General features: G+C 39.2%; 2 protein-coding genes across 3 annotated transcripts in view; one reads left to right on the top strand and one right to left on the bottom strand.

The window, feature by feature from the left end:
- The first annotated feature begins 3,746 nt into the window (after nucleotides 1-3,746).
- serp2 (stress-associated endoplasmic reticulum protein family member 2) lies at nucleotides 3,747-10,802 on the top strand. Its single transcript, XM_084724125.1, has 3 exons — nucleotides 3,747-3,932; nucleotides 9,090-9,162; nucleotides 10,102-10,802. Exons 1-3 carry the CDS (start codon nucleotides 3,849-3,851, stop codon nucleotides 10,140-10,142), a joined length of 198 nt encoding a protein of 65 aa, XP_084580251.1. The 5' UTR covers nucleotides 3,747-3,848; the 3' UTR covers nucleotides 10,143-10,802.
- Nucleotides 10,803-12,817: 2,015 nt separating this feature from the next.
- tsc22d1 (TSC22 domain family, member 1) overlaps nucleotides 12,818-16,393 on the bottom strand; it is a 44,629-nt gene continuing 41,053 nt past the window's right edge. For both annotated transcript variants that reach the window (XM_084725396.1, XM_084725397.1), the window contains exon 3: nucleotides 12,818-14,548. In XM_084725396.1, coding sequence (XP_084581522.1) covers nucleotides 14,279-14,548 — 270 coding nt within the window. In that variant the 3' untranslated portion in view covers nucleotides 12,818-14,278. The remainder of the gene's footprint in view (nucleotides 14,549-16,393) is intronic.

Raw genomic sequence — 16,393 nt, 5'->3', positions numbered from 1 at the left:
GAAGCACTTAATTTCAGCTGAAAACAGTAAAATACAACAATGAAAATTTCTGTCAGTCACAGATCCTCTCTCTACTCTCTCTTTCATTCATGCTCATTTTGTTTTTGGTTTACTGATACTCTACTTCCCTGCAGTACAACTCTCTCCCTGTCACACACAGACAGAGACAATGGAGACCCCGGGGATGGGAAAGAGAGAAGCTCCAAATCCAGGTCATGCATTGATGGTGACTTTGAACACACAAGAACATTTGATCTGCAGCCAGAACCTCTGTTTACTTCCTCACTGCTCTTCTTCATACTGTCTCTGTCTCACACGAAGACAGATATTAAACTATTTGTGCTTTGGGACTTTTTCTCACTGAAAGTTTCTGGGAACCTGCGGCTACAGACAGAGACATGGCACAGAATTACTGGGTGGATGGATACACTGCTGTTTGTCAAGAAATAGACCCACTATGTAACTCGGGCTAAAAGCAGTAATTGTAGTTTACTCATTTCTCCTTCTGTGTCGGTTTAAAACAAAAAAGGTACAACATACAACAATCATTAGCTTATGTGTATGTGGTAGGTAGGTTTCCCCTCCGCTTACTGTCTTTATGCTAAGCTAAGCTAAAAACATTCCAGCTCTCTTCTCTCATCTTCTCGTCTCACCTTCAGAAAGTAAGGTATATGCATGTTCTCTAAAAATCAAGTTGATCAAGGTTCCACTCAATACCAAGTGCACTCAACTGTTATTGGAGCACAGAGCAAAAAGGGTCAGGACTCAGTGAGGTTCAAATACAAGTGCTGATATTTACAGAGAAAATGCAAAAAATGCACTGGGATCAGAAAACAAGGTGACATATGACTAGATTTTTATTTTGGGGGAACTTGAGTCATCTGCAAATCTTTGGGATCCTTCCATCAATCCATCCAATCAATTTTCTATATCACGTATCCTGTTCAGGGTTGTGCGAAGCTGGAGGCTATCCCAGCATGCACCAGGATAACGCAGATGTAAGCACAAATATGAGAAAATGACAGCAAAATTAAACATGGTTTGGTCAGAATTCAGTGCCACCTGAATGACTGTATTTGATGTATTAACACAGTCAAACACACAGCAAGACTAAATGAACAATGTAAAAACTGTCAGGCTTTATTGTGTGTGTGTGTGTGTGTGTGTGTGTGCGTGTGTGTGTGTGTGTGTGTGTGTGTGTGTGTGTGTGTGTGTCAACATGTCATCAGCACAAACGTTCAGTTGATCAACAAACTGATGAACTGTATTTGAGATGACCAACAGAGTCCTTCCCTTTGGAGTTACGAGTCGGCTGTTTGGACTATAGTTGGACCGTCTCTTCGTCTCTTCATTGGTGGAGTTGGTGTGTCCCTCCCCAAGCAAACCCTTTGATGCAGTTGCTAGGCAACCTCTGCTCTCTCTCTCCCTCTCCCTGCCCTCTTTTCTCTCTGAGCAGCAGATAGCTCGTCTTGTCAGATGGAGTGAATGATGCAAGTCAGCTGTAACAGATTCAGAAAAATGTGCACGTCATACTGAGTAAAGCTGAGTTGTCGCCCACCATGGCAGCCTGCATTTAGAATTTTTATAGGTCCTTTTTGCTTTAATTAGGCTAACATGGCCAAGCTATTTGGAAGCTGTATGCGCAAAAGGCAGCAGCTTATCACTCTGACCTTAAAAGATTTTGCCAGCAGCATTTATCGTGCTGTAGAGGGTTGAGTCTCTTGGAGTGAAAAGTGCTCTGACTGCATGTGTAGTGTAGTGAGGAACATCTCACTGAAAATATGGGTTGGAATAATTAATACACCCTAAAAATTATGTCTAATAAAAAAAAATATTGCACCAGGGCTGCAGTTTTCCTGAGAAGCTTCTTTGCGGGGTGTAAATTTCTGCAATAAAAAGAACAATATCCTCGCAGCCGATGCTCCTGAGGATGATAACAATTTCTTAAGCTGCTAACGAAAATAACATGATGGCAAATAAACTCAGCTGGCAATTTATTTATGTACACCTACCTCAAACCAATGCAGTCTAATACAACAGTCAGTAAATCCTACCTTCATGAAGGTTAAAATGTTCAGGTTTTGTTGAAGATGACCTGGTTTAGAGCCCCAAACCATCATCTGTTATGCATTTTTGTTGGAGAATGTGAACCTGTTGTATTCTCCACTGATTAGCACCTGGTTATTAGAGGGGCACACCTGATGCAATCAATCACACATAGCATAGTTCACTCCTTACTTATTCTGATGTAACAGACATTTTTCACAGCAGTCATATTGAAATTAAATGGTAGGTAAACACAAGTGTTGCCAGTGATACTAATTGTTGTTACACTTAGTGTAGCAGAGACTTTCCAGCGAGCCAACATGCACCATAGCAGCACCCTGACTCTGACCTGAATGGAACAGAGCCTTAATTGCCATCGAGAACACACCTGTGTTTATTCTAATATTTCATGTCATATTGGCTGTGGTGGAAAAGGTCTATTTGATGGTGAAATAGTGCCAGTCCTGGTATCCTGGTGTGTACTGGAAACCTTTTTGTTTACTGTAGTTTATCCCGCACCAGCTGGTATCATCAGTTTAGTTTGGTTTAGAGAGGTCTTTATCTAACTTTCTAATCATTTTGGAGGCTTTGGTTTTCTGGTGCTGATCTCCTTTGACCTCCTATGCAGCTAATATCCACAGTGTACAAAACAGTACTCCCTACTACCTGTTCAGGTAAAGTCAGTTCAGAGAACCTCCTTCTGGAACGCCATGAAATGTCACTGACACCTCAAACGCCTCATTCCTTCATATGTTATCCTGGTAATATAAAACACCTCGCACCTCTTGTTGCAACCGTGGAAACTTACATTACAACAATAAATAAACAAATAAATAAATAAATACAAACAAGTTTGAGACACAAATTAGCATCACTAACCTTTTCACAAAGTTCCTGAACAGTCCAGCAGTGCTCAGAACCCCGCGCAAAGTTCAGTCAAAAAGAAAAAAGAAATGAAAGAAGCAGCAATAACAATCAAAAACGAAGAATAATCCAAGGAATTACAGAAACAAACAAACAAACAAACAAACAAACACATAAACCATTTTGTCTCCTGTTTCAATTTGCACTTTTGGACTATTAGTGCATATAGACCTACACAGAGAGATATTTGCACAATTTAATTTGTATTATACATTATGTATATAGGTCCTGAATGTTTTATTTTTATTATTATTTAATTTAAATATATTCTTATCCGTTTACTTACATTGATATCAGTTTTTTTGTACTGGTGCAACAAATTTCCCACAGGGCTGAATGACATTACCAGTCTTTTTTAAAAATATTCCTACAGACTACATTGTTGTTCTCTGTCTCTTGTCTTTGTAAAACATATAATAGAGAGAGAACAGGCGTGCAATACTTCCTCTTTTTTTCCTTTAAATGTAATCAATTAAAATCCATTATCGATCACCGGAGCCTCCACTCCTCAGGTGCAGAGATCAGCTGTGTGAAGAAAACCAAAATGAAGCACGTAAGTTCCTGTGATGACCTTCAGAATAAAAGTTTTGTCAAATATTTTTGCATCGGAGTTGTTTTTAAAAGTTGGAAAACGCGCCAAACATGATATAAGATAATATAAATGTGTATAAAATACAAACCATCCTTCTGCACTCCCTCACGAAGCACCACGTCGTTTGTCTAATATGTGATGCTCTTATTGTGAAAGCCAGATCGAGCGGGTTTCCGGTGTTACAGTGTCAGGGGTCTCCCAGCTTGATGCAGGGGTGCTGTCGACAGCCCGCAGCCTCACAAAACAACAGACTAATTTAACCCGGGTTTAATAATCGTTCCGGAAGATGGTGGCTAAACAGAGGATCCGGATGGCCAACGAGAAACACAGCAAGAACATCACGCAGAGAGGAAACGTAGCCAAGACGCTGGTGAGCCGTTAACTGACAGACAGCAGCGAGATGCCAGCATGACATTAGCCCAGATAGGTGACGTTCACTCTGGTATGAATACAGCAGCAGCACGATGGTGATGATGATGATGATGATGATGGTGATGGTGATGGTGGTGATGTTGGTGTCAACCGTTAACTGTGTCCTGCTCATCACACATGTACAGTTTGTCACACAGCAGCACCTTTAAAAGCTGGGATGTGTTCAGTAAAACGTTATGACCCAACCAGGCTGAGCTGGTTCATTAACGTCTGATTTATTCAGACTGATACTTCGTTACCGCCCTCAGTACTGTAACGTGACGTTACTATATTTGGAGTACAACAAAGATGAGCAGGTTATATTATAGAGGCTGGAATATGTGCCTGAAAGCAGTGCTGAATAAATACCAAACTGTACAGAGAATATGAAGCTTTTTTTAAAGGTTGGCAAATTGGCAACTATTTTGATGATCAATCAATTGTTTCAAGCTTTTTTTCAAGTTTCTCAAATGTGAACATTTGATTCTCCTAATATTTCTCTGATACTGTATTGGATTTATGGAGTTTAGACAAAATTATCGGTGGAGACATTCAGTGTCCTTTGATATTATATCGATTCTTTGGACAACAATACGATACTTGTCGATATCACAAAGTCTTATCATTTTGATTTGATTCAATGCCAGGGTCTGCGATTGATATCAGACGATATCATATGTCCACTTAACACAATAAATTATTTTAAATCAACTCACAAGAGGCAACTAAATTGTGATTCAACAGTTTTATGACTGAGCTGTGTTCATTTGTGACTTACAGAAGTGTCATTGAAATTTCAAAATAAAGGCATAAAAATATAAATAATGATAGATATTTTCTGTTTGCATTGATATTATGGGATTGTTAAATATTGAATTGATATCGATAATTGATCCAGATTGATGTATCAGTGAAAAGTTTGGTAACATCTTCTAATTTATTTTTTTTAAATGTTTTTCTACATTGTAGATTAATACCGGAGACATCAAAACTATGAAATTTGGAATCATATGGAATTTTTTAGAGCAAAAAAAAAAAAAAGTGAAAACAAGGCAAACACATACTTTGTAGTTGCCATTCCCATTTCCATTCAGTTAATTTGTGCTTGATACCTGCCTTCTCCTCCTGTCTCTTTTTAAGTGCGCTACTCAGCCGCTGTAGATGCTTGAGAAGTTCAGAGATGTGCCATACAAACATCAGTTTTGCGTCTGTGTTTTTATGATTACACGCACTGGGATACACTTAGATTGGGAGTCGGGAATACCGACTCAGAACTAACAACTTCCAACATGCAATGGTTTGCAGCTTTTAGAAAGAGCCCTTTATTCCTACAGAGGCAGCAGGCTGTCTTCCATGGAGGCTGCCGTGTTTCTACACTAAGACAGAAGGACAAATTAAACACTGGCACTCGATTCGGCCCTTTGCCTCCTACAGAGTTGGAAGGAGAGATTGAGACGAGGTGTTTGCAATCTGCAAACTCACCATGAGGTGCTACTACACCTTACACACTAAACTACTTTTTTAATCTTAATGGGTAGTTTAATCTACGGCAATGGATCATATTCTGTAAGATTATTATATGTTTGTAGCATCGCTGTCCTGTGTTATAGTCAACTTTTCATGAGCTCAGAAAAACAGGCCTGTTTTCAGCTTTGTGTTTTACAGCTGATCCAGGAGGGTTTTTCAGCAGTTGAGATTTTTTTTCAACCCAAAAATGAACACATAATCCTTCAGTTTATCAGAAAAAAATCACAATCAACATCAGCAAATTTGGAGATAAAGTACAACTACCTCAAATGTGTACTTCAAGTTGGCCTACCCAGTTAATTTGAAAATGTCAACTTGGGCTCTGGGAAAATATGACAGGCTTTTTTCCCTTTTTTTGACATGAAGGACAAACTATTGATCAATTAAGAGAAAAATAATCACAGCCAGGTTCTGAACCTTACAACAGCATTTGAATTTTGGATTTATTTACTGCAGTTTCATGTGCAAAATTGCGATATGCACAAATCCAGACTAGTTAATATTACATCAATCTTGTATCTATAGCTAGTGCTGATATGGTAGATCCATCAATTGATTAGTCAGCTGAGAGAAAACTGATCAACAGCTATTTTGATAATCGCTTTAAGTCATTTTCAGGCCGGGTTTCCAAACATTTACTGGCTGTAAAATCAAAGAAATGCAGGCACAAAAATAAGTGACAAGGAAATAACAAATAAGAAGAAGACTTTATCTTAGTGGCTAAATAATGTAAAAAGCCGACATGTTGCAACCACTGCAGGTCTTCATCAAAGCTTTAAAGGATGAAGCCTTTTCAAATGATTTAGTCACTATAATAAAGGCTTTTTAATTTCTTCATTCCTCGTTGCAACCATTCATTTTTTTAACTGCCTGTCTTTGATTGTTCTGTTTTTTTCCCTGCTTTCCAAGAGCACCCAACCCAGTCATCTCTCTTTTCTCAGTATACTGGTTGTAGCTTCTGAAATGTGAGGATCTGCTGTTTCTATTTGTTTCATATCATTGTAAACCGAACATCTTTGTTTGTGTTTTGTGCCGCAATTTACAGACATCACTTAAGGCTCCGGGGAAAATCTCATTTCTCTCTCGTTTGCCAGCAGATGGAATTTGTAAATGTTCACTCCAAGGACCCTTTCATAATGTTGGCTGAAACGCTGAGATTGAAAGTTCATTCTCGACCTTGGAAGCAGCAGTTGACAAAACGAACTCAGCACAAGGTCCATTTAGTAGCTGCTGCAAAGTGAAAAAGGAAGGCTGAGGAAGATTGTGTGATACAATCAAAAGCTCCAGAGCAGCGAACATTTTTCCATTTATCTCTCTGTGGAATATAAGACCCCTTTTCTTTCTGAAAGAGGGAGAAAGGAACAGAGGGTGTTTTCTGTAGACGCTGTAGAGTACATATGCATATACACATATATTCATCTGAATACAGTACAAAAACAAGATATTTAATGTTCAAACTGATAAACGTTTTGGGGTTTTTTTGTTAAAAAAAAAAAAATATCATTCTGAATTTGATGCCTTCAAGAGGGAAGTTGTGACAGGGTCATGTTAGCCACTGTGTTACATCACTTTTTCTCTTAACAACACTCAGTAAGTGTTTGTGAACTGAGGGCACTAACTGTTGAAGTTTTGAAAGTGAAGTTCTTTCTCATTCGTGTTTGATATATGACTTCAGGCTCAACAGTCCGAGGTCACCAGCAGGGTTTCCCTTTGCACAGTTGTTAGGCCGGCAGCCAAGTGTCTTTTTTTGACCGGAGCCTGGTGCCGGTGTGGGCCAGCAACAGAGTGATGGCTGCATTAAGGAAAGGCCTCGTAGTTTTTGTGATAACATAAGGCCATAACACAGATTTCATAGGGCCCCATATTAAGTCAGTGCTATGAGCTGACTTGAGATTTGAAAATATTCAAAATATTCAATCCCCTGAAAATAAAACTCCCCAGTGGAGGGGGCAGCTTAGGCCTGGTGGACCACCCGGCTTGGAATACAATGGGTGAAACCCTGGCAGTACATATTTTAAGTGGGAGACGGTCTGGACTGCAGGCAGGCCAGTCCATTACCTGAACGAGTTAACTACGAAGCCACTCTGTTCAGGGACGTCTCTGAAAAAGATCTTGTCTGAATGGCACCATATGCTGCTCCAAAACCTGTTTGTGCCTTTCAGTATTAATGTGACCTTCACAGATGTAACAGCTACCCATGATGCCATGGGCACGTACACACACACCCCATACCATCACGGATGCTGGCTTTTGAAGTTTCAAGTATCCAATTATGTGGGTTTTTGATGCAGTGCTTTCGCTGTTGTTTTTTGGCCTTGCTCTGTATGTGCAGAGATTTTTGTGGATTTTCTGAATCCTCTGTTGATATTATGGATTGAAGATGGCGAAATCCCTAAATTCCTGCAGTTTTGTGTTGAGAAACGCTGTACTTAAACTGTTGGACTATTCGCCCACAGAGTTTTTCACACCAGCGGTGAACCTCACCCCCATCCTTGCTCGTGAGCGACTGAGCCTTTCGAGGATTCCCCTTTAACACCCAATCATGATACTGTCACCTGTTACCAATTCACCTGTTTACCTGTGGAATGTTCTGAACAGGTGTTGCTCCCGTTTCAGCTTTTTGAAACCTAAAAACAGTAAGGTTTATCATTTTGAACATTAAATCTCTTGTCTTTGTACTGTATGCAGCTGAATACAAGTCAAACAATATTTTCAAACCACTGCAGTCTCTTTTTATTTAAATTTAACACAGCGTCCAAACAATTTTAGAATTGGGGTTGAACATGTAAAGATTATTATTATACTTGTGCTGTTGTTGTCTTGAGCATGGATTCTCTATTATTATGTCCAGCACACACATTCAGATGCAGTCAGCATCACTGTGTAATTAGATTTACTGTGAGGAGGCCCACAGGGGAGGAGTAAATAGGCTGTAAATAGTAACATATACGGTCAAATATCAAGGCTGCTCATGCTCTGTTTTCTTTCTAACAGGATAAATGCACACTGCTGTTATTGTATGTAAACAACCACTTCCTGCAGCATCATTGAGACCACCACTGTATCACTGACTGCGACAACCTCACGCACCAGCAGCAGACCAACATGTCACATGTCCTGAGCTGCTGATGGCGGGTTCTCCCTCAATCAGTCTAGACTGACGACACGTGCCATTCCAGTTCTACTCATCTTTTCCACATGAGCCACAATCTGAAAAAACGCCAGCTCAGCAACTTAGTTGTGTTTGTTCAGTGCAGCCACAAAGTTGTTATTGTGAACATTCTGAAGAGCCACCTCACCGTCTCGTCTCACCATGAAAAACAAGATAATGGGTGGTGGCAGGTTTAAGGAGAAAGAGTGACCGAGCAAAAAAGCTGAAAGCAACAACAACCTGAACGGTGGTGGGAACAGCAAACCTCTTTGTAAATCTATCCACGCTCAAGCACTTTTACTCTGCTGCATCTATCACGTTTCTGTTGTAGCTAATGAACTGTGTGTGTGTGTGTGTGTGTGTGTGTGTGTGTGTGTGTGTGTGTGTGTGTGTGTGTGTGTGTGTGTGTGTGTGTGTGTGTGTGTGTCCTTCCCATAGCGACCACAAGAGGAGAAGTATCCTGTGGGTCCCTGGCTGCTCGCCCTCTTTGTATTTGTTGTGTGTGGATCAGGTACGAAACTTTTATACATACAGAATAAAGCAGTGTGCATTATGATTTTGCTTTTTAATTTTCATAGTGAGCCAATATATCTAATGTAGTGGCTGAAGAAGCCAATATTGTCGTAATTCAATATAATATGGTGGTTGATTACTCTAGTACAGAGGTTTTTAAAACTTTTCTGGCCAAGGCACACCTGTATTCATATCAGTGCAAAATGGCCTCAATCAATCAGGGCCTTTGATGTGTCACACAAATAAAAATAATTTTATAATAGTCGGGGTTTGTCTTGATTTAAGGGTTTACAAAGGCTTTTTCTGAGGGGGTATAGAATTTGTCTCTGTATTGGGAAATAAGTGCTTACACAGTACTGATAGAGAAAATTAAAAATGAATTCATAACTTTTTGTATTGTTGTTTATTCCAGTAATAATCCATGGTGTCACAAAATCCCACAGTGCACCTGGACCTGCCTTGCAGCACAACATTTGGGAACCACTCCATAAATTGTAGTGAGCTAAAGTTGCTAAAATGGTTGTTGATTGCATTAATATAGGCGTTACCTAAAATGACTAAATGGAAGTTGATTACACTAATATGACTGTAAGATAATGGTATATAATGGTTATATAATGGCTGACTACTGTAATATGGTAGTAAGCTAGTGTGGCTATTATGGTAGTTGATTATGCTAATATGGCAGTAATATAATGTAGCTAACATAGTAGTTGATAACGCTAATATAGCACTAAGATCATCTAGATAATATAGTAGTTGTTTAAGCTAATATGATTATGCTAATCTGGGAAAAAAAAATCCTGAATTAAATCGTAAGATATTAAAAATCTTCTAAAAGACCCTTTAAATGCAACCATGTGAGTTTCATGTGAGTTGTTTCCAATGAAAAGCAACCACAGACAAAAACTAAACAGACTGGATCTGTTGCTCTCAGCCATATTTCAGATCATCCAGAGCATCCGTATGGGAATGTGATCCAGACGGAGCCTCTGGACTCCCGTCTCCCCCTCCTCATGCCCTCACTGAGCCTTGCTAGCCTGCACCTGCACACCCCCGACCCCATCCAGAAGCCCAGAGACTGACGCCAAAGCTTCGGATCCAGCAGACCTCAGAGAGAGAAGCTTCCCCCGACCGACCGCCTCCTCCACCAGCCCGTCCTTGGGACGCGTTCCCACCCTCGATCAGCGTTTACAGTGTTGCAGTCTGTGGTACTGACAGCTTTTCTATGGACAGTCTAAAACCACGCCGGCTGGAGAACATGTGTGTCTCATTACTCACTTGGCACCTTTGTGTGTGTGTGTGTGTGTGAAGGTGTGAGTGTTGCTGTGAGTGTGTGTGCAGCCAGTGATTCCTGCTGACAATGTGCCATATCTGTCTGTTAAGGTATTTGTCTGTGTTATGTGAGAAGTGTCTTTTTTCAAATAAATGTCAAGCATTTAGGAAGCGTCCAGTTTTACTTCTGATTTTATAAACACCCTGTGTATATCAGTGCACACACACGTATACACACACACACACTATTATTGTGGTTGTGCTTGTAGTAGATGAGGCCTTCTCAGGTTTTGAGTACTGACCACAAGTGACGCTATAACCTGTCAAAATAATGGGGATAAATGTTTAAAATGTGTTCTGTTACATTTGATTTATGTGCGTCTTTGTCACATGAAGCAGTTTATTCACTAAAGTTTGTATATATGATCTCTCACTGCCTCCCTTTAACACTGAAGAGTTTAGCTGGTAACACTTCATATATAAGACACAGATATTCACTATTAACTGGTTGCGTATAAGTAGCATGTTGACATTTTATTAGTCATTATAAAGCACCTACTAATGCCTTATTCTGCATGACTATTATACAATTACTTGGCCATTAAGAGTTTTCCCTCAATAACCTAATTACTTCTTATTGATATGAAGTAAGGAAGTATACATGAATTACAATCTGTCTGTTTATTACTAATACCTCCATATGACATACACAAGTTCGGCTGTTTCTGTACAGTTGTTTTTAAAGGGATGGTTCACCCCAAAAGCAAAAATACATATTTTCTCCTGTCTAATGGTGCTATTTAACCATCTAGATAGGTTTGGTATGAGTTGCAGAGTTTTGGTGATTTCAGCCATAGTGATGTCTGTCACTCGAATATTGTGGAATTAGATGGCGCTCAGCTTGTGGTGCTCGAAGCACCAAAAAATTTGGAAAAACTCAACAGCAGTGTCTCTTTCTAGAAATCGTGACCTGGTTACTCAAGGTAATCCATAGACCTCGCTGTGAGCAGTTTCATGTAGGAACTACTTTCTTTCTGCTATTGGCGAGAGGGCAGAGATCTCTGCAACTCACACCAAGAATATCTACATGGACAAACATCACCTCAGGCCAGAAGACAAATGTGTGTTTTTGATTTTAGGATGAGCTGTCCTTAAAAGTTCAGTTTATTGGAACCAGACTGATCATCTGGTTTTAATATGGATTATTTTTACACACTCAGAACAGTTTCATAATGTGAAGATCTAAATCTATATACCACAATGTGGTTAAACTCGTCTGTCTCAACTCTTGGAGATTTATCCTTAAGGTACCAAAATCTGGCATTAAATGGCAAGACAGGCATTTTTTTTTAATACTCAATAGTATTGAAACAATTCGGTCTGTTTCATAAAGATATTGAAATTTGGTACCCAGCCATAGGTTTTAAAGAGATAGTGATAGATAGAGATAATGAAAATTCAGTCATTATCTACTCACCCCCATACTGACTGAAGGGCAGATTTAGTTCTTTAGTCCACAAAACACTGCTGGAGTTTCACAGGAAAACAGCATTGCAGAATCTCCCAGAGAATAGAAGTGAATGGTGACCATTTTTCAAAATATAATAAAATAAAATAAAATCTTAATTGCCTAATTTTACACTTGAAAACTGGTCACATTTCACTTACAGTGGGAGATTCATTGTTTTCCTGTGAAACTCGGGCAGTGTTATGTGGACTAACAAAATAAACCTGACCCTCAATCAGCTCGAAGGTAAGTAAATAATGACTGAATTTTAATTTTTGGGTGAACTATCCCTTTAATGCTTTAATGCATTGCTCGCTTGCCCTGTGGATGACTTACTGCAAAAAATTTAATATTTTGTGAACTTTATCCTTAAGGTGCTACGTTACACAGAAATTTGCAGCCACAATTTAAGTGCATTAGTTTTGTATTTGGCTGATCCTTAAATTAGTCTAAATGGAATCAGAAAATCTCACCTCAGTGCAGCTCCAGTTCAAACACCGCATGGCTGCAGCTTTTATCTCACTGCTAACAAAAGGTTCAACAGCACAGCAGTTGCTTACATTCAGGCATCCTCACCTAAATTCAATAAAGTAGCCTAGTTTAGAACATAAAACATACATGTTTACATCTCTTAGGGAACATATAGCCCATCATAGAAAATCGTTATATGTGTCATAATGTTGAGATTTGTGTTTTTAATTATCCAATTATTGACTCTTCTGTAATGATTAATATTTAATCTAAGAAACTGATTATTTCCCCCACCCCCAGTAGTCATTTACGACATCCAATAATGTCCCGGAGCAGAGGTGACTTCAGCTGCAGATCACCACCCTCCGGGAAAAATAAGAAAGAACTGCTGACCAGGTGGTTATTATTCTTTAAGCATGTTTATTGAAAGTTGTGAAGTGCAGCTGTCAAGTGCAATTGTGGTAAGTTATGTTACAATATCTCATCCGGTCTTTTGCAGAAACATGCACAGAACATGAGCATACAACTGATACACAGAATGAAAAAGAAAAAACATCTCCAGAGTTTGTATTTTTTTTTTTTTTTAAATGTTGAGTTTTAAGATATTGTTCATCCAGAAGTACGTCACTGTCAAAAAAAAAAAAAAAAAATCAGAAAGGTGCAATACTCCAGAAAGAAAAAGAGCCAAGTGAAAATGGTTGTACAGTAAGAGAGTTAATGTTGTTGCAGTAATATGGACAACGTTGTTGGCCGTGTGTTGTCAGTTAAATAACCTAAACTCCTGTCCATCCACAGTCTTGAAAATACAGCATTAAAAATAGACGACACAGACTGGGCAAGACCAGCACGTTCTTCGCTCACCCGCTTCAAATCTGTGCGACCAAGATAGCATCTGTTGTTTTTCTCCCCCTCTCCTCCTCACTATTTTACATGGTACTTACACTATACAGAAATATACATCATCTTCTGCCCATCAAACTGTATTGTTTTTTTTACGAAAAGAGAAAATGCAGCTTAGCCCAATGTCTCAACCCTGTCGAATAAGGTTTAAATTACATGCCACTGCAGGGTTGAGAGAACAGCAATGATGAGCTTTGTCGAGGGCAAAAATGAGGAGCTTGAAAGTGAAATACTGAAATAGAATATCATCATCTCCGTAAGAAATCACTTTTTTTTTGTTCATCCCACCAACCCACGGGTTGAAGTAACGTCATCAGTTCTGCCAAGTGTTGTTCAAAATACCCTCCCACCCCGTTCCCACCCACCCCGACTCCCCCATTCCAGATGGGGACTTTGTCATGATAATAATTGCTCACATTCTTCATTTGTCACTCTGAGAAGGCTTTTCTTCTTCTTCTTCTCTCTCAAATCTCTCTACTTGTAACTTTAGGATCTAGCCTTTTGAGAGAGAACCACTTTTATTTACATCATTCAGCAAAAAAGGTAACAACCAATACAATCCTCCTCCTCCTCCTCTCCCATCGCCATCGTCAGTAAAATCGACATCACTTAAAATCCAGACACAGGCACAGTGATTTTTTTTTAATCTATAGTTAAGTATATCATCGCCACTGATAAGCTGTTTTGTTTCTTCTTGGTAAGACATTCTAGTTGATATGTCCAAGGGTTATTTGGCAAATGTTCGATGATTCAATCCCCCCCATACATCATCTCAAGATTGTCACCACCCTGCGCTGCGCCGCTCGCCCCGCCCGCCGGCTGCATCCTTCTGAGAGATAAATATGTGCAAATTCTTGTCTTAACAGCGAAACCTCCTGCTGTAGAAGGCAAGGTGAAGCTCTGCTGCCGTAGCAGAGCTCGTAAAATGTCAGTCAGTCAAGTTCAGTCTGTGCAGGCCGGGCTACGCGGAGGGGCCGGAGCTGTGCGAGGTGGGCTGGACGAGGGTGGTGGTGCTCGGGGGCCCCGGTGCGGCGGCTGTTGGAGGGGCAGGTGGGGAGCCGGTCTGAACCTGCGCCTGGAACTGGGCCATCTGCTCCGGGCTGGCCAGTGTCTTCAGCAGGGTGTTCTCCTGCTCCAACTGGGAGTTACGCTCGATCAGCTCCTTGATCTGCTCCTTCAGGACCTCCACCTCCTCACGCACAGCGTACATCAGGTGACTCTTCACCAGGTCCTGAAACACACAGAGATATGAGTTTATGACTGGACTGTAACAACAAATTCACTTAAAAGACTTCACTTGCTCAATTTAACCGTTATAAACATCTATTCCTTCTTAAAGATTATTAATGCTTTCTTACTACTCATAAACAGATACGTTCTCATTCTGCAAACATTTGGCATCAATTTGAACTCTAATTAATGTGAAACAAGTAAACTAAAACAAGTTAGGCCCGGAATGTAAATTTCAAAAAGGACATAACGGCTGTAGCGTTGTCATCAGAGAATTTAGTATTTCAACTTAGCATGTTTCCTTAAATTCTGATGAAAAATCTGTCATTTTACAATTTATTACAGTCAGTATATCACAGATTTCTCTTTAACTTAATAAAAATGCTGAGAAATGTCCTGAGATCCAAACTGTATATCAAGCTAGCCCATAAGGGCAGGGACCATAAAATTAGCATCATTCAAATGTTGGTAAACTTTTAAAGTAGCTCATAGATTTGCTTCACCCACCAGCCAATTCACAACAGTAATCTATCGAGTGGCTGGTAAAATTTGGATATTCGTTCGGCATTAGGCCAGTGGACAGAAAGGTTCATTTAGCACCCTGCATTTGGGATCATGACCCCAAAGATCATGACCCCAAAGGTGGGAAACAGCATTCACAATAAAGTACACAAAAATACTATTCAATGTTAGAGAATATGTAGGGACGATGTTCTTCAACGTGTCTGTTACTATGAAACTAATGTGTGACGGGTCATTTTTATCATTTAAGGTTTATGTGATCTTTAAAACTGTCCAGATTTATGTGCAATCGAATAATGGTCTGAATATTATTTCTAAGATTTTTATGAGTGTGCTTCCCATGTTTTCTGACATTTAAGTATGTTTGTTTGATATGTTTACATCTTCATATGTTTCATAGCCTATGTACTGTAGAGAATATGCATTATGTTACTGTGGAAAAAACACTGATTAAGGTGGGGAAACACATCTGGTATTGCTTGGAATAAGCTAAATAGGCACAAATTGTTTCAGTTAAGCAACAACTTATCATCATACAGGATGGAAAAAGGTGCTGCAATTTTAGGGCTGCAACTACAGATCAATCGATTGTGAGTCATTTGTTAAATTAATTGCCAGCTCTTTTGATAATCGATTAAACAGTTTTAGTAACTACAAAAAAAGATCAAATTCTCTGATTTCAGTTTCTCGAATTTTGAATATTTTCTGGATTTCTTTATACTTTTGTGATGGTAAATAGAATCTCTGGCTTGTGGGAAAAACAAAGACGTTTGTGGACGTCATCTTAGGCTTTGGTCTATAAAATGCCAGACAACAGAGAAAAAGTCGATCAGTGTTTCCCAAACAACTGATCGATAAATTGAGAAAATCGACAGATTAATCGACCGTGACCTACATTTGCAGCCTTTAATATTTTCAAGCATTATATGAATGGTTAACAGAGTTCTGCCAACATAAAAATGCCTGACAACAAACTGGAACAACTAAACTTAACTAAACACATAAAAAACCAAACATACATGATATAAGTGGAAACATCATCAAAATTGTCAAGTGTAATCTAATCTATATATAATTAGGGCAGCACAATTAATCAAATTATTAGCAAAATTGCAACATTACCAAGTGCAATATCCAAATCACAGGAACAATTTTTTATTTTTTTTTTAGAAAAAATGTGTATCAAAGCAGAGTTAAAATTAGAGCGGTAGGGATGTCCTGCCCTACATATCCTTTTCCCCCAGACCTGTTCTTTTGGTATAGACCCTAACAAATTGTTTTTCTTTTCTTGTAATTCTCTGTTCATATAGTTTTCTATTCAAAA

This window comes from Lutjanus erythropterus, chromosome 8, assembly GCF_056507025.1.
Source record: "Lutjanus erythropterus isolate fLutEry1 chromosome 8, fLutEry1.hap2, whole genome shotgun sequence".
NCBI classification, from domain to species: Eukaryota; Metazoa; Chordata; class Actinopteri; order Lutjaniformes; family Lutjanidae; genus Lutjanus; species Lutjanus erythropterus.
The sequence above is the reverse complement of the archived record's forward strand: the minus strand, read 5'-3'. Positions and strand labels throughout refer to the sequence as shown.

Excerpts from the sequence above, each read along its gene's own strand:
- serp2 (XM_084724125.1), top strand. The coding sequence starts at position 3,849 with ATGGTGGCTAAACAGAGGATCCGGATGGCCAACGAGAAACACAGCAAG. Across the intron at positions 3,933-9,089 it reads GAAACGTAGCCAAGACGCTG|CGACCACAAGAGGAGAAGTA; the intron begins GTGAGCCGTTAA and ends TCCTTCCCATAG. Across the intron at positions 9,163-10,101 it reads ATTTGTTGTGTGTGGATCAG|CCATATTTCAGATCATCCAG; the intron begins GTACGAAACTTT and ends TGTTGCTCTCAG.